Raw genomic sequence first — 19,446 nt, forward strand, 5'->3', positions numbered from 1 at the left:
CAGCACAAAAACATAGACATACAAATACAAGTGTAGTTTTATTTTTGTTGATGCACTCATCTCTGGAATTTATAATTATTTTAATGTTGATTGATTATTTTGAGTTACCATGTTTTCTTTCTTGCCATGATTTCCCTATTTATATTGTATTATATTATATTATATTATATTATATTATATTATATTATATTATATTATATTATATTATATTATATTATATTATATTATATTATATTATATTATATTATATTATATTATATTATATTATATTATATTATAAATGTATATTATTGTCTAGGACAATAAGCTGTTTTAAGTTCTTCTTTTTCAAAGACCATCATCTCAAGATGTTCAAGCCAGTTTAATTTTGGGGTAGTGCCTATAATGTCTGGAAAATGTTGGCTAAACGCAGTCCAAACTTTTGTTCATCTTCGGACACAAATCAAGATATTTTTTATGAAATCTGAGAGCGTTCTGTCCCTCCATTTAGAGTTAAACATTCATCAGCTGACACATCAGTATTGGTATGGAAGTGGTATTCTCTATGTGAGAACCAATGAAGTTTATCCTTGTGTGTTACACAGCACGTTTAAAGAGTTAGTTTAACCCAAAACTGAAATGTGGTTGAACCACTGGAGTCACATGGACTGTTTTAACAATGTCTTTACCTTTCTGGACTTTGAAAGTGTTAATTAAATTGCTGTCCATGGAGGGGTCAAAGAGCTCTTGGATTTCATGAGAAATATCTTCATTTGTGTTCTGAAGATGAACAAATCTTACAGGTTTGGAACGACATGAGGTTGAGAAATGAATGGCAGAATTTTCAGTTTTGGGTGAACAAACCTTTTAAAGGTTCAGTGTATTTATGAGGATCTATTGACAGAAATGCAATAAACCACTTATAGGCTATGTTGTGTTTTATTACCTTGAATGAGCCATTTCTATCTACACACACCATGGGTCAACTTACATTTTTCTGTCATGTATCTACAGTAGCCCTAAATGGACAAACTTCCACTTCCTTTTTAAGGTCCCAGGAGACATTGCGAACCCTCTCTTCCATCTCAGATAGGAGTACCCGAATTTAGAATCAGGTAGCTAGGGATCTATTTATCACCATTTTATCTTTATTTATTTATTGTTTAAATTCTATTTACAACTGTTTCTATTTTTATTTTTACACATGGTATTATTTTTCTTATGCACATGTTATCACTATTTTATTTCATGTAAAGCACTTTGAATTGCCATTGTGTATGAAATGTGCTATATAAATAAACTTGCCTTGCCTTGCCAATTTTTACATGTGAATAAAAGCCTAAATCTGTTTGTCATAAAAAGTGATCAAGTCTCTGCATAAGATTTGGACTAAACCGCTCAATTAATAGGTCTTGACTCTTGCATCATGGCATGATGGCTATTCCACATTCCATGCCTTGTATTTTTAATATGTTAATATCAAGTAAACTATTATTTAATGCAAAGAATAAAGTTGTATGCAAGCAAAACTTGTGCGATGGGCAGGAATGTGGACTGTCAATATATGCATTATAAGAGCTATTGTACCTCCAACCACTAGAGAGCGCAAACTTCTGCTCCCAGACTACAGCAAAAACCCATAGCTTCCTGTGTGCATGCCCTGAACTCAGCCTGAACTGAATGTGAAAGTCCACATTATCCTTTATGCAGGTAAGAAAGATAACGGTTGACAAGTAACTTTAAAAGTGCTGTCACAGTGCAGGGATTTGTGTCGGATTTCCGGAAAGTTAAGTTATTCTGCAAGGTTCGTTGTTTTATTTAAGTAGGTAACTGTGATAAGTGTTTTTTGCATTTGTATCTTATTTTTGTCGTTTCTAAGTTATTCATGTGCATTAGCTTACTAAAGCATGATAATGAAAATCTCCAAAACAAGAATATAGTTGGTTTCATGCTGTCACTAATAGAGTAGCTACTTCTGCATATGACTGACTGCTTTCTTGCATGTAGCTTAAGTTACTTACATTTACTATTTCCTCTGTGATTTTCACAGTCTTTCATCATGAAAAGCTCCAAAGAAGCTGTGCAGGCGGCTGCCAAAGAGTTTCTTACTTTTGCCAATAAAGGAGTTTCACCATACCATGGTAAGAATGACAGTACCGAATTATTGTATAGTGAGCTTCACTGTATAGGGAAGCTCCATTTTGTCTAATATGATTAGCCAACTTGACTGTCTGACTAGATAGGGGTCTTGGACATTGTTCCTTACTGGCTGATAGAGTTCCAGATATGATTAATAGAGCTTGAGCTATTACAGACTTTGAAAGAATGCACCTTCACTTTTTCCCTAGATCACAGAATTTGTAATGCCACTCCTGTGAGCATTTCTCAATTCAGGTGTACTAAATGAGCAAAAGTTCAACTGTATGCAAGTTTACAATCTGTACATCTCACTTTTCTTTTCTTCTCCGTCTTGCAGTGGTGGAGGAATGTAAATCTCGCCTGCTGAAGGCTGGTTTTACTGAGCTCAAGGAGGCTGAACATTGGGACATTAAACCTGCCAGTAAGGTGTGTGTGCGCTTGAATCTTAGCACACTGTAATAAGCCCTTATAGATGGGGGAATGGACTTTGTAAGGCACATATTATAATAATATCATAATATGGTGGCTGACAGATATGTAGAAATTATATAAAAGTTCCTGCTCATCTTACAAAATGTCTTCAGCCATATGTAGCTTATTCTATAATTTTTGCACAGAATGAGAAACATACTGCTCATCCTTATCTTTTCACTATATTTACTGTAATCTTTTCCTTTCCAGTACTTTGTAACCAGAAATTACTCCTCCATTATTGCCTTTGCTGTCGGTGGTCTCTACAAGCCTGGAAATGGTTTTTCCATGATCGGGGCTCATACGGACAGTCCATGTCTGAGGGTGAGAAGGACAAACACCTGATGCCCTGTAAAAGGGTTTTTATATAGAGATAAAACATGAGTTCTCTGATTTTTCTGTAGCTTTGTTTTGTAATTACTTTATATCAATCAGATAATGTATTGCTCATTAATGTTAAGTAGAGGACGGATATGGGTATCATTCTTAATTTCCTATGTGTGTGTGCGCGTGCTTAGGTGAAGCCACGCTCTAAGAAGACAAAGTTGGGCTTCTTGCAGATAGGAGTGGAGTGTTATGGAGGTGGGATCTGGAACACTTGGTTTGATCGTGACCTGACCATTGCTGGACGTGTCATGGTTAAGGTAAACCTGCGTTTAAACATGCCATTAACATGCGATCACCGTGATCCGATCTAAAGTTTTCTGCTCCGCCCTTGATTATTAGGCAAAAGTCCCATCACAAATTCCTCGACTATTTCTAAACCATTAAACACAGGTCAGATAACATACCAATTACAAAAATGTCTTTACGCTTGTTTTTTTTTAGTGTGTATGTGGACAACATCCGGACACAGTTCGCATGTTAATACCGACTTTAAACGAGCCCTCTGATGTGTGTATCACGGCTTGTTCACACCAAGAACATTAACTATAATGATAACTGTATTAGCATCCACACCAAAGCACAATGTAATTTATTATAAGCATGCCCTGTAGTTATGCCACTTTAAATGCTCAAGCTATTTAAAGCAGGATAGATTCTCATTGGCTGTCAGTGATTTTTATTGTTTATCGCCTGGAAAAATTATTTGCTGGAAAAAATTCCAACTGTATCATCTTTCTGTGCCATTATAGCTTATAACCCAAGTTCATTTGAATTATTTTGATTTCAAGTTATATATGAATACCCCTTGTTTTTACCAGTGCTGTCTTTTTGTATATCTTTGTACAGAGCGAAGGCAAGCTTGTGCATCGTCTGGTTCACATTCCCCGTCCCATCCTCAGGATCCCTCACCTTGCCATTCATCTGCAGAGAGACATCAATGACTCATTTGGACCTAACAAGGAAAACCACCTGTAAGCACTAACTAAGAAAAAGGCAGGGAGCTATGGGACAGATGTGAATAAGCATGCTGGAATGCTGCTGATTTTTAAAAATTTTTTTAGGATGTATCTTTATTTGTGTCCATTGTAGAGCACCTTTGCTGGCCACTGCCGTGCAGGAGGAGCTGGAAACAGGATCTGCCTCCTGTGGAGATGCCTCTAATGCAACATCAGTAGTAAGATCATGCAAATTCATGCTGTAATTGTAGAAAACCACACAAGCCTGATTAAAGTTGAAGTATATGCTTTCCGTGCAACTATTATGTAAATTATGTTTAATAGGGCTGTCAAGCACTTAATAAATACAATTTTAATTTAATTAATTACAATATATGAATTAATGTAATTTATCGCTCATCCAATAGATAATTGAAAGTAATTATTGTTAGATGACAAAATAATTTTTTCAGAAGCTGCACCTGAAGTAGCTTTTAAGTATATTTACACAGACTGTTTATTGCAGCTCAGATGTGGCATGAATATGAAGGAAAAATTTAATTATATTTTATGTAAATCTAAAACGGGCAGTAGGTGGCAGCAAGTCACTGTCTTAATGAGTCAGTCATTTATTCAACCGATTAATTAAAACGGCTGATTCACTCAGAAACTAAGCGAGCATCTTTATGAATGGGTCGCTGAATAAATGGCTCACTCAATTTCTTAAAAATCAACAAGACCACACCCCCTATTTTGTGTGTTCTTGTGGGCGGAGGGTTAGTCAACAAACGGTTCTGGTGACGTCATTCCTGCAAGGAAGTGCAGGGGTGTAGTCCAAACCGGCCATTCGCTGTAGGCTTTGAAAGGGAACTTCTGTTAAATAAAATATCTTGCTTGGCATTGAACTTTGAGCTTTATAATTTTACAGGTATTATTTATGCTCCAATAGCAACATTTCACACTAACTAAAGTTTGAAACATGGAATCGTGAAGAACAGGACCTTTAAGAGACCACTCCAAGTTCAGAAATCAATGTTAAGTGCGTGGTCTCTTCATTTTCTCCCAGAGCTGTAAAGAGCACATCAAATATGGCCACAGCACTTCATACTCGTGTGAGAAGAAACCTGATTTGTTCTTAAAGAAGCTCAAACATGGTTGCATGACATGCGAGAGCAGACCTTATTGATTGTCATGCGTCAAGCAAACACCTTTGAGCTTCCATATTAATGGAACAACATGAGTGAGTGATGACAGAATTTTCCTTTTTGAGCAAATCAATTATTTTCTTATGACCAGTATTCAAATTCTATACTATAGGCCTATTACGTACCTATTTAAAATAGAACTCAAATGCAGTTGTTGTAGAATGCTACAAGTGAATTTAGACACCACAACGTTACATGTGCAATTTGAAAAAGTTATATTTTAAGATTAGCAAAATATTATATTTAGGAGTGTCCTTAACATATTAAGATTTTTAAAGATTAGTTTTGTGAATATTAGTTAGTGAAAAAAGTATTCTAAATGTACAAATAGGGGAAATGAGCATGCACAATAAAATACAGAATCTTTTTGCGTGACCAGTCCTTGTGTAAGCACTTGTCTTAGTGTTTTTGCTTCAATGTGTGTTCAGGCAGAGAAACATCAGCCTGCACTGATCCAGATGCTGTGCGGACAGCTCGGGGTAGAGCCAAACGCATTACTGGACTTTGAGCTCTGTCTGGCAGACACACAGCCTGGCGTAAGTCTTTTTGTCTTCAAAAGTCCTCTGATTTGCTTTCTACCCTAGTGAAAAATAAATATATCAATTGTTTATGAAATCAATATAAATACCCTTCAATATTACATTTGGTCTACTAAATGATATACTTAAAGTCTGTTAAAATAATTTTGTACTTAATGCACTTAAGTTATCCGGAAGTAGTGCTGACGTCCAACTAAATATGTTTCAAATGATTATGCAAGTTAGCCTGACAAGCCAGACCCACATCAAGATGTTTGGTCTGGAAACTCACCATTGACAGGGCTCAATCCAAAGGAGCGGGATAAACGGTTGTCTTTCAAACTCCCTCTGCATACTGTAGGATAGCGCTACAGCCAACCACAGCAACGAAGGTGAAGCGGAGCTAGTTGACAGATTAAACTTTCGCCGTATTCAGTCGGCAAAACTCAGAACACATCTTCCCTTTTTAAGAATCAGTTCGCCAGCTTCTGTGTTTACTAGTAGCAGGAAAGCACAACCCTGCTGTCATTATGTTAAGCCCGCCCACCGATTTTATACATGATGTGATTGGCCCAGAGATGCTCACAAGTCTCTAAGCTAGAGTCCAAGTCAAGTCTCAAGTCTCTGGACTCGAGTCCAAGTCAAGTCTCAAGTCTCTGGGCTCGAGTCCAAGTCAAGTCTGAAGTCTCTTTATTATAATAAGTCTCTTAAGTGTTGAATCACGTACGGCGACCCATCCAGGCTGTGTAGAACACTGCAAAGCTATATAAGGAATTCAAAGCATGTAATGTGTTATTTTGACACCTATCTCTATTAACATACCGTATCAGCTTTGATTTTGTTATATAACTGTAAATAGGGTATTGCAACATGACAAAAACACCAAGAATGCTTTACCTTTAAGATAATATCTGCATTTTGCCTTAGCATAAACGCACAGTAGCCTATACAGTACAGACCAAAAATGTAGGTTCGAAAAAAGATAAAGTACTCCCTTGTCAGTTCCTGAATTATAATGATAATGCGGACCTGTGAGAGAACCAGCAACACAACATACTTGGAGGAGGTCCATATTCCACGAGTAGGAATATAGCGTGGCCCCTTTAAGAGCTGCGCGTTTCCCCACTGAACTGTCTGTATGTGTGTGTGTGTGTGCGCCGAACTGTGCCGCGATTCACGCGAACAGTGTGAGAAACACTGACTCGGGAGTGCTCTTGTTCAGAAAACTAACCTGCGTATTCATTTTAGCTGATTTAATGTATTTAGTTCAATAAAACACATGTACTGTAAGCGGTGTGTTAATGATTTACCTCAGACATGAGAGAGAGAGAGTGAGCTTCAGTGCATCGCGCTCGGATGGCAGAGAATGCACTCAGTGAAAAAACGCACTTTTCAATCTGGAGTCTAATAAAAGTTACGTAGAAAATATTGTATCTTATGTAGGCTATAACTGCACTTGTTTCAGAGTAATGCTATTGTTAACCCTTTTCTTCCCCTGCTAATGTTTGCTGCTGCTGCATTACTAGCCTACGTCTATGGCTGATCTCAATTTCTCCAACTATGGGCCACAGATCAAACAGAAAATGCGCACTGCGTTAATAAAATTAGTGCCGTTTAAATGAATTTGCGTTAACACTATAAATAAACATTGTTCACGAGTCCCGCAGCTCGAGTCCGAGTCGAGTCTGAAGTCTTTCGAGGACGAGTCTCAAGTCGAGTCTGAAGTGACTGTAGCTGTCATTTCGTTAAATTTCGAAGGCTGCGTCCTCCGGAGGACACGTCCTGTGTAGGATGCAGTATACGGAGTGTCCTCAATCAGACTTAAACGAGATGTCCTTCGTAGGACACACAGGCAGGAAGTATCACGTTGCTATGCCAACAAGTTCAGCCACGTTGCGCTCTCACGCCAGTTATATGAATGAAAATTATTTATAACTTGAAAATGACTATGAAATGTTTCTTGTCTTGACAGCAATGTACTGTTCTAAACGTTTAAAATGCACTAAACAGTTGTAATCCTGTTTACCACAACTATCTGTTTGAGGTAATAGAGCTTAAAAAAAACAACAAAAAAAGCTTGAACTACTAATTTTAAACACCACACATACGCTCGCATGTATATCTGGCGGTGGTGCCGTTTTTTCATATAATATTAAAAAAATTATTACGGTTGTTAACGGAGACGCAAAGAATTGTGGGTTATCTCTAGCCGTGAAGGATACAACCTCATGCACACTCCGAAATCCTGTGAAAGAAGGACGCATTCGGAGGTCGCGTTTGGAGTGTCCTTCTCACTTTTTTGATATGAGACGGCCTTATGACGTATGCACCCTTCGAATGCGACCTCCGGAGGACGCAGCCTTCTGAAATGAGACACAGTCTGTGTGTGCGACTTAAGTCACACTCGAGTCCGAGTCTCAAACTCGAGTCCCCATCTCTGGATTGGCCTGACCATAGTTTTTACAGCTCTGAAGTGTATTGAGAGTTGCTAGCGGCAGATTAGATTTGCTGCCGCTAGGGTGCGTCTAGATTTCGAGGCTATATGCAAGTGATATATCATTAGGATTTCAGTACAATAAATAATCAGATTTTGGTTTTTCAAATAAAGTTTTTGTTAATTGTATTTCTCCATATCTTTTTAGATAACTGGTATCAATGTCAGACAGGTTTGTTAAATAGTTTCCCAGGTCTGTTTGGGTCCATTGAAACAATACTTAAAAAGATTGTTCCACATTATTAAGCGAGTCACAGTTCTAATGGAATATGAGGCGAAATAAAGATTTTTTTGAAGATGTAAAACATGAAATAGTGCAATGTTATGCAAAAGGCATGAAAACAATATGTTGTGAAAACTGAAAGGAGATTATCAATTTGTCAATCGATTTGTGATTAATTTACAGCACGAGAGAACTCAGTCAGATAAAGGTTTATTAAGGAAAGTTTCTGTCAAAAAATGTATTGTATTAAAAGGACAACTATAAAAAAAGCCAATGTTGAGCAGCAATGGATGGTTGGCCACCACGTTCCAACAAGACTGCAATGTCCGCAAGGAGCTGGCGGGTGATGATCTGGGCTGGAATATTGGGAAGTGAGACGGAAGGTATCTTTAGGGTCTCTGAGGGTGTCAAAATGACTGAAAGATATAGGGGGTTTATAACTGACCATTTTCTTCTATGGTATTAATAAAAAGATAGTGTCTTCTAAAATAATAGGATTTTAAGTCAGGACACTGCACTATTCCATGTGGCAAAAACAGCAATAAACCTGTTTGAAAATGTATTTCTACTGTGAGCTGTGGTTAGAGGTCGCTGAAATGTTTCTTAACACACAGCATCCAGGCTGCATGGACAGGTTTTTGTCCTCCCGTGACACCAGCAACTTCAAATATCTGTGTGCTGCTCAATACAGGCTTTTTTCTAGTTTTCTAGCTGTCTGAGATTGATAGCAGTTATCTAAAAAGATATGGAGCAATAAAACAAACAAATACTTTCTTTGAAAACTAAAATCTGAATCTTCAGTACAAATCTTGTACTGAAATCCTACTGATATATCATTTGCATAATGAGATGTCATTTGCATAATGTGGAATACAGTGTACTTTAGAACACTTTAAATATCTTTCATTTAAAGTCTGATGTTATACAGTGATCATCCTATAAGTGATATTACACATTTTACGCTTAATATTAAGAAATGCGCATTATGCAATAAAGAATTACTCTAAATAAAGTTTAAAGGTGCCCTAGAATGAAAAATTGAATTAACCTTGCCATAGTGAAATAATAAGAGTTCAGTACACGGACATCACATACTGTGGGTCTCAAACACCATTGCCTCCCCCTTCTTATGTAAATCTGGTGAATGAAAAACACCACGGAAAAATAAGTGATTCTCAAAATAAAGCCAACTGTGTTGCAATTGTTAAGGATTATTTATATGCATGCCCCCAAATTTTGCATTTGTCCAAACATGTTCATTGTCAGGCGGAACTGACGGAGCCGAATCATCGAGACTGCAGGTAAACAAGCGACACTCAAGAATAGCAAAAACGGCAGCTCTCATGGACACATATCATGTTCCAGGCTGTGCAGAGGACGTGAGGACTTTTCATACCCTTCCCACAGATAAAGAATGTCAACAGTCATGGTTGATGTTTATTATAATCGGATACCGCAACAATTTAATTCAAGATCGTTCGTTTGTTCGGCTCATTTCAAGCAAGCTTCGCTCGCGTCTTAAACTGAAAAAAGTGGCAATTACAACTATATTCCTGCAAGCAGTAAGTAGTGATTTATCCACTTATTGACTGTTTACAATTTCTGATTAAATTGAAAGTTTCTTAGAGAGACAGCATTGTCTAGATAACGCTAGTACAGCAACAACAGGAAACACAAAGTACCATACAAAACTAAATAGTGTCTAATGACAAAGGGTAATATTATTTTGAATTGCAAAATACAACTGTAGATACTTTGCTTACAGATCGTTCACTCGATCCTTCTAGCAAACGTCACCTTTTCCATCATATAAGTTAAAACGATAGTTATTTGACAAGTCTATTCATTTTGTATAAATATATATATATTTATATTTTTGAGAACTTAAGTATGTTTTTGCTTGCTTGTATTTCAGAGTACATCACAGTCACTGCATAGCATAAATTGTGACTAACATTATATAAACATGCAATATCGTTGATGAAAAAAGACAAGTCTAAAATCACTGGTTTTGGTTTGGGAAAGAAGAGCGTTCGTGCGGTTGCCAGATTTCAGAAAATTAAATCCTCCAAACAGAGCTTTTCTGTGAAAAGAACACGAACTATCGGGCAACCATACATGCACGAATTATCTGAAAACACCAATAAACAAGTAAGCTGTATTTTATCAATCTCCATTTGATATATTTTGCTGTGTTCTGTCAGAACAGTAAGGACCCACGAGCCGCTTTGCTGAACAACTGAACTGCTGTGTGCTGCTGAAATAAGCCAATCAGAGCAGAGCTCAACATTAATATTAATGTCTCTTCTATATAAGGCAAAAACAGAGCATTACAATCCTAGGGAAAATTTATAGGGTTGTAAATGAACCTGTAAAACTGTATCTGGGCAATTTTTGCCCTTAAATAAGTCACATACCCTGTAGATATCAGAGAACAATTTCATCAACTCATTCTAGGGCACCTTTGATTCTTATATTTTTATCTGTAAATCTCAAGTGATATGTCAGAAAATATGTTGATGGCTTACTATACTTAGTATGAAATCTATCTATTTAAAATGCATTTTGGTTTAGTGTTTTTTGTTTGTGTACTAGGGTAGTCTTTTCTTTTTTTTGAGGTTTTGCACAAAATTGTGCTGACATAAAGAGGATTAGTATGCAGGGTACATTTGTGCTCAGCAAAGAGGATTGCTGTTATTTTCACCCGACTGAAGAGAAGCCTTTAAATGAGAGAGCGGGACTCAGCAGAATGAAACATTACTTTAGAGAATCTGGAAAGAACAAGACGAAGAGCCCTAATGGCTCTCATTTCCATATCATTTACACATAAACTAACTTTCAGAACTATGGCGGTAGGTTCTTACCAGGGCTTTTTTTTTACTGATTATCATGAGTTTTGACATGTTTTTGTCTTCTGCAGGCACTAGGAGGTGTCTACGAGGAATTCATTTTCTCTCCTCGTCTGGACAACCTGCACAGTTGTTTCTGTGCTCTCACGGTATGTCTAAACACAGAGAGCAACATCTTATTAAATATTCAGTCATTCACCCACTCAGAAATGATCTGAGGAGTGATGATAAATAATTAATGCATAATTATGTCTTCTCTTCCAGGCACTCATGGACTCCAGCACACCTGATTCTCTTGCTAAAGAGTCAAACATCCGTATGGTCACTCTATATGACAACGAAGAGGTGAGACAAATATTATGAGCAGATGCATATTCTAAAGTCTAAGGTCACTAGTCTTCTAACCCAAATAATTTGGCTTCTTGACGGATCTATAGGTGGGATCTGAAAGCGCTCAGGGAGCTCAGTCTAACCTGACCGAGTTGATTCTGCGACGCCTAGCTTCGACCCATGACAATCTGACCGCCTTTCAGGAGGCAGTGCCACTGTCCTACATGATCAGTGCAGACATGGCACACGCTGCACACCCTAACTACCAGTCAGTCCCTCACTATGGCAACTTGTTTGTTTATATGGTAACACGTACGCTTAAGTATCGTGGTACAATGCATCATCACTATTGTGACACCGGAAGTGTCACATGATCCTTCAGAAATCATTCTAATATGCTGATTTGCTGAAAAGAACATTTATTAAGTAACACTATTTTACAGTGTCCTTGTTATATATGCTTTAATACATTTAATAAATATACATAATACATGCAAATAAATTATGTCCATTGAACTTTGTTCATCAAAGAATACTGAGAAAAGAATCAACATTTCTACAAAAATATTAAAGTTCAACATTGATAATAATTATCAGGTATAATAATAAGTAGAAGAAGAAGAAGAAATGTTTCTTAAGCAGCATATTCTGAATATTTCTGAAGGATCATGTGACACTAAAGATTAATGATGCTATAAGTTCAGCTTTGTCATCACAGGAATCAATTACTTACATTTTTTAAAAAGAAAACATTGGCAATAATATTTTGCAATATTGCAGTTTTTACTGGATTTTTGATTAAATAAATGAAGCCTTGGTGAACATTTCATGAACATAAAAAGAAACTTGTAATGTTTCTAAACTTTTGACAGGTACTATATTAATGCTCTAGCATCCATTAAATTACAAGTGACTGTAAACACGTTTATATTGTTACAAAAAAGCTTATTTATTTATTATTTTATTCTAATTATTCTATTACCTATTTTATTCTCGAATGTATCACAACTTCCACAAAAATAATATTAAGCACCACAACTGTTTTCAGCATTGATAATAATGAGAAATGAGCAGCAAATCATCATATTAAAATGATTTCTGAAAGATTATGTGACACTGGAGTAATGATGCTGAAATTTCAGCTTTGCCATTACAGGAATAAATTACATTTAAAAATATATTAAAATAGAAAACAGTTATTTGAAATTGTAATAATATTTAACAATATTTCTGTTTGTTCCAGTAAATGCAGCTTATAGGGTTAGTTCACCCAAAAATGAAATTGATGTCATTAATGACTCACCCTAATGTGGTTCCACACCCGTAAGACCTCCGTTCATCTTCAGAACACAGTGTAAGATATTTTATATTTTAGTCCCAGAGCATATGTAGTCAATGCACACTATACTGTCTGATCAATGATTCGGATCGCCAGTGTCACGTGATTTCAGCAGTTTGACACGCAATCCAAACTGCTGAAATCACGTGACATTGGCTATCCGAATCATTGATCCATTCACTGATTCAAGATTGTTTGAATCTTTATTTGAGGAACACGGAAGAGAAGACAATGCTGATTAAAGTCGTATTTTTTGTTATTTTTGGACCAAAATGTATTTTCGATGCTTCAAGCGATTCTAATTAACCAACTGACGTCACATATGGACTACTTTGATGATGTTTTTATTAGCTTTCTGGACATGGACAGTATAGTGTGCATAGACTGAATATGCTCTGGGACTAAAATATTAAATATCTTAAACTGTGTTCTGAAGATGAACGGAGGTCTTACAGGTGTGGAACAACATTAGTGTGAGTCATTAATGACATCAATTTCTTTTTTTGGTGAACTAACCTTTTAAGCATGAGATTTCTTTCAAAAAAATTTGGAAAAAAAAAACGTACCAGCCCCAATTTTTTGCACTAGATGCGATAGAAAACATTTTAAATTTATGTATAATATTATTATTCACCTTACAGGGAGAAACATGAGGAAAACCACAGACCTGCTTTTCATAAGGTACACAAAAATACACACTAATGCCTCTTCAACATGTTCATGAAGACCTCGACAGAGCCCGATCAGCTAAATCTCTCACATTGTTTGTCCTGGATCAGGGTCCGGTCATAAAGTTTAACAGTAACCAGCGCTATGCCACCACTGCTGTAACTGCTGCCATTTTAAGAGAGATTGCTGGAAAAGTGGGCGTACCTCTACAGGTGAGCAGAACATTCCCTTCTATTTCATTATATCCTGCTTCGCCATCTGTCGAGATTCTTCTGCCATATAAATCAGTTAAGTGCTCCTCCTCATCGAGCTAAAATTAGCATTACTGCTCTGAAGTAATTAAATGCAAGAGAAAGCAGGTGATTACTATCGTGCGGTTTGTTTTTGTTGAAAGGCATTTAGAATGTTTATTGATGTTTGTATATAACCGTCCTTCGGATGAGACGTTAAAACAAGGTCCTGTGGTCATTTAAAATCCCAGGATGTCCTTCGGAAAAAAGAGTAGGGGTTTAATCCTGGCCAAATTTGCCCAATGGCCTCTGTCCATCATGGCCTCCTAACCATCCCCATATACTGATTATCTTCATCACTCTGTCTCCTCTTCACCAATAAGCTGGTGTGTGATGGGTGTTCTGGCACAATATGGCTGCCGTCGCATCATCCAGGTGGATGCTGCACATTGGTGGTGGTTGAGGAGATTCCCCCCCTTCCATGTAAAGCACTTTGAGTACCCAGAAAAGCGCTATATAAATGTAACTAATTATTTAATATATCGTTGAATCCGATCTCTCTACTACATACCATTGCTCCTAGCAACAGGCTGCTCATAAGACCTTGTGGGATTTATTAACAAAAGGGTGCAGCAGAGGAAAAAGAATGGTATAAAGAGGGTGAATGAAATCTTGCCTTGGTCACCAAGACACCGTAAAACTTTTTTGTATACACAATTAACACTGATATAAATAAGTCTCTTCTCTCTGTGTGGAATGGGCATTGCTATTATACACAGCATGAGATGTTACTGTCTCAATATATAACCTCCCCCCAAAATGCGTCTGCAAGAGTTCTCATTTCCACCATCCTATCACTCATCTTCTGTATGATCTTCACTGGCTACCCGTTGCATCATATATTTATTTTACTCCTAACATGTAAGGCTTTAAATGGTCTTGCCCTTCCCTATTTGTCTACTTCACCCTTATCTGCCCACTTGGTCTCTTAGATTGTCTGAATTTGGCCTTTTTTTCTGTACCTAGATCTTGGTTGTCTACTATATGTGGAAGATCATTTTGTGTTACTGCACCTAAGATTTGGAACTCACAACCCCTTATTGACCTTATAACCTTAAAGGGTTAGTTCACCCAAAAATGAAATTAATGTAATTAATGACTCACCCTAATGTCGTTCCACACCCGTAAGACCTCCGTTCATTTTCGGTAAACAGTTTAAGATATTTTATGTTTAGTCCGAGAGCGTATGCAAGTGTATGCACACTATACTGTCCATGCACAGAAAGGGAATAAAAACATCATCAAAGTATCAATCAATCAATCAACTTTATTTATATAGCGCTTTTACTATCGCGATTGTGTCAAAGCAGCTTCAGTGTCAAACAGGACAATATTGCAACAAAATTAGATTTGGCTGTACAGTCGTACTGGAGAAAACAGTGATGTTATCAGCTTATTTTAATTTATCATATAGCGACAATGTTGGCAGATCAGTATTATAGTTTATATAATTAAATAAAACCTAATTCATACAATTTATTTTTATATTTAGTTCAATAACTTTGATCATAATTTTAGTGTCCCCAACTGAGCAAGCCAAGCCAAAGGCGACAGTGGCAAGGAACCAAAACTCCATCAGGGCATGATGGAGAAAAATAAACCTTGGGAGAAACCAGACTCAGTCGGGGTGCCAGTTCTCCTCTGGCCTATTATCAAACTGCGTATGATTATTATTCTGGCAATCTTACAGGTCAGAAATCATATTAGATCGGAATATTAAAAATTTCAGGGTATCACACAAGAGACGGGTTTATTTAGGATGGTGCGTCGATTACACAAGAGTATGAATACTTGAAAGATCGAAATTATTGCGCCGGAGACGGTTTTTTTGAGCATGACATGCCGGTGAGGCAAATTCAGAGGAGACACCAATTGACACGGTCTCAGCAGACACTCCAGGATGCGTTGGTCATGTCCAGGCGCAGGTCCGCCATCCGAACCGGACACGGCCTGGATCCGGGATAAACCTCGGGATAAAAAGAGAGACTAACATTAGCGTAGATGCCACTCTTTTTAGGATGTAACGAGTACATCAGGTGTTATGGGAAGTGTTCCCGGTTCCGGCTGACCTAGTTAGTGCAGCCTAACAATCAGTCAATTGATCTGAATAATGAAAGTTAAAAATGTTCTATGTGTATGCCATAGTAAAGAGATGTGTTTTTAGTCTAGTTCAGTTGATTTAGATATTCTAGGTATTATCAACTGGCCAGAGTTTTGAGACTGCAATAGACGTGATGGAGTATAATGTGTTAAATGCTCGCTTAAGTACCGGAGAGCTAAACTATTTAGTGCTTTGTAAGTAATAAGCAAGATTTTAAAATGTATGTGATGTTTAATAGGGAGCCAGTGCAGTGTTGACAGAACTGGACTAATATGATCATACTTCCTGGTTCTAATAAGAACTCTAGCTGCTGCATTTTGGACTAGCTAGAGTTTGTTTATTAAGCGAGCAGGGCAACCACCCAGTAGAGCATTACAATAGTCTAGCCTTGAGCTCATGAACGCATGTACTAACTGTTCAGCATTTTGCATTTAAAGCATGTGCCGTAATTTAGATATATTTTTAAGATGATAGAATGCGGTTTTACAGATGCTAGAAACGTGGCTTTCAAATGAAAGATTGGTATCAAAGAGCACACCCAGGTTCCTCACTGACGACGAGGGCTTGACAGAGCAGTCATCAAGTGTTAGACAATATTCTCGGTTACTACTTGTGGAGCTTTTCTGTCCAATAATTAAAAATTCAGTTTTATCTGAATTAAGTTGCAGGAAATTACTATTCATCCAATTTTTTATATCAGCTATGCATTCCGTTAATCTTCTGAATTCGTAGGTTTCGTCAGGGCGTGAGGAAATATAGAGCTGAGTATCGTCAGCATAAGAATGAAAACTAACGCCATGCTTCCTAAGGATATCTCCCAGTGGTAGCATATACAGGGTGAAAAGCAACGGTCCTAACACTGAGCCTTGCGGTACCCCATACTGAACTTGTGATCGGTGTCACATCTCTTCATTTACTGCTACAAACTGATAACGGTCCGATAAGTACGATTTAAACCATACAAATGCAGTTCCACAGTTCCAAAGTAGTCCATATGTGACATCAGTTAGTCAATTAGAATCTCTTGAAGCATCGAAAATACATTTTGGTCCAAAATTCACAAAAAACTACGACTTTATTCAGCATTGTCTTCTCTTCCGGATTTGTTTTCAATCCTCAAATAAAGATTAGAACGGTTATGAATCTGCGTATTGATTCATGATTCAGATCGCCAATGTCACGTGATTTCAGCAGTTTGGCACGCGCTCCGAATCATGAATCAATACGCTGATTCATAACCGTTCTAATCTTTATTTGAGGATTGAAAACAAACCCGGAAGAGAAGACAATGCTGAATAAAGGCATAGTTTTTGTGATTTTTGGACCAAAATTTATTTTCGATGCTTCAAGAGATTCTAACTAACTAACTGATGTCACATATGGACTACTTTGATGATGTTTTTATTCCCTTTCTGGAAATGGAAAGTGTAGTGTGCATACACTTTGATGCACTCTGGGACTAAATATAAAATATCTTAAACTGTGTTCCGAAGATGAATGATCTTACGGGTGTGGAACGACATTAGGGTGAGTCATTAATGACATAAATTTCATTTTTGAATGAACTAACCCTTTAATAGCCTGTATTATAGTCTGGTCAATAACATATCTGTTAGTAATGTACTTTCAATAATTCGTGATTGGTATGTTGTGTGTATTTATTTTATTGATTCTTTGTTTTCCCTTGAATTTACTTGTACTTTTTTGTAAAGTGACCTTGTACTTGTGAAAGTAAATAAAAACACTATGCAAATTAAAAAAAATGTTTTTACTTCTTGTTCCCCAGGATGTGATGGTTAGGAATGACAGCCCATGTGGAACAACGATTGGGCCAATTTTAGCAGCTCGTTTAGGAATGGCAGTCCTGGATCTCGGGGCTCCACAACTTGCCATGCACTCAATTCGTGAGATGTGCTGCACATCTGGAGTTCTTCAGACCACCACCCTCTTTAAGGTAAAGTCAGCTTAGCCTCAGCCTGGAAGCTTGGTAGTCTGATAAGTCTTGATCATTCAGTATCGCAAGGGCAAATATAAATCTAAAACATTCCAAATTAGTTTGTTTGGAGTTGTGTGAAAATTTAAATACTAAATATGCCATGTTAATGAAGTAAATCATTTTTAAGTGACAAATCGAGCATGTAAATGCTGAAAATAAGCTTAAAGAAGCTGTTTCAAAACTGTATGACTTGCTTTCTTCCATGAACACAGGACAAATTTTGAAGGATTGCATTAGCCACTCCTTTATGACTATGAAGAATGGAGGTTAAGTTTCCAAAAAAGCACCATGAAAGCATTATAAAATGTTGCTGAATAAAGCTGTTTCCACCATGGGAACTTTACCCAGGAACTAGGGAATTTGGGGTGAGACTCAAAAGTGTGTTTTGAGCACAGGGACCAGGGTCTAAATGAAGTTGCAGGTAAAAATGTCACCCTCAGAAAGTCCCTGCTTGCAAGGTATTAGTTTTTCAAAGTTCAGGAACTTTTGGAGGTGGGACTTGGGTGCTGAACAGTTACGGGTTGAGTTCACGCAGCATTGTGATTGACTCCATGCAGCATTTTTTTTTTTTTCAACCACCATTTTTAAAAGTCTGTTGCGGTGTGAGCAGGAAGAGTTGCTGTTTAAAACAACATTAGTGTGCGAACTGGAAGGTTGTTCGCAGTCCTACATCACCGGACTAATTTGCCTAATCTTCACTGCTTCACAGACAGCAACAGGTCTGGGGGGAAATGTTCCTGGGACAAATTGTTCCGGGTAATTATGGTGAAAACATGTCTCAATATATTAAATATCCAACATATAATACTTGTGCTTCACATGCCTTGAAGAGCTCTTTTTGAAGCTCTCTTCATTGTTATGGCATGAAAAGGAGTAACAACTTGTACAATTTTTAATTTTCATCTTTTCTGTATCATGGAAGAATGCAAGCCAAATGAGTTTGGAACAATATAAGGGTGAGTTTCAGTTTTGGGTGAACTGTTCCTTTAAAGGATTAAGGAAAGATTGTCTAATAAATGTTTTTTTAAAGTCTGTTTTGGGTTGTAATAACTGTGTTGTAATATGCAGGGCTTCTTTGAGCACTTCCCCACTGTACGAAGCACAGTATCTGTGGACTAGACTGTGAGAGGAGCTCATCAGAACCATACAGATGGGATTATTGGATGTCATTAATAGTGAAATCAATATCACTTTTCCCACTCCCATTCATTTTCTCATTGTATCAATCACTGCTGTCTGTTCATTTGTCTTCATATGTCCATTTTGTTTACCACTGCTTGGTGAGAAATGGAGAGTTTAAACACTTATATACTGTGGCACTTCAACAGCGTTTCCATGCACTCAACTTTGTGAGCTTGCTAATAAAACCAATAAACATATGATGCCTTGTTTTCATGTCTTCCATTAATGTTATTTGCATGGCATGTGCCTTGAAGCATGAAGTCCAAACCTCAGACCAGCAATGACCATTATGATGTAATCTGTGTGTTACTCAAAATAACTGCATTACTGTACTGATTG

At 37.2% G+C, this 19,446-nt stretch overlaps 1 protein-coding gene across 1 annotated transcript; it reads left to right on the top strand.

Annotated features, from left to right (window-relative positions):
- Positions 1-1,583: 1,583 nt before the first annotated feature.
- On the top strand, positions 1,584-19,316 carry dnpep (aspartyl aminopeptidase). Its single transcript, XM_067459290.1, has 15 exons — positions 1,584-1,689; positions 2,030-2,120; positions 2,456-2,544; positions 2,800-2,913; positions 3,108-3,233; positions 3,823-3,947; positions 4,066-4,150; positions 5,545-5,652; positions 11,272-11,349; positions 11,465-11,545; positions 11,638-11,798; positions 13,511-13,550; positions 13,649-13,750; positions 17,716-17,883; positions 18,994-19,316. The coding sequence occupies exons 1-15, from the start codon at positions 1,684-1,686 to the stop codon at positions 19,042-19,044; spliced, it is 1,425 nt and encodes a 474-aa protein (XP_067315391.1). The 5' UTR covers positions 1,584-1,683; the 3' UTR covers positions 19,045-19,316.
- Positions 19,317-19,446: the final 130 nt, after the last annotated feature.

This window comes from Pseudorasbora parva, chromosome 12, assembly GCF_024679245.1.
Source record: "Pseudorasbora parva isolate DD20220531a chromosome 12, ASM2467924v1, whole genome shotgun sequence".
Lineage (NCBI taxonomy): Eukaryota > Metazoa > Chordata > Actinopteri > Cypriniformes > Gobionidae > Pseudorasbora > Pseudorasbora parva.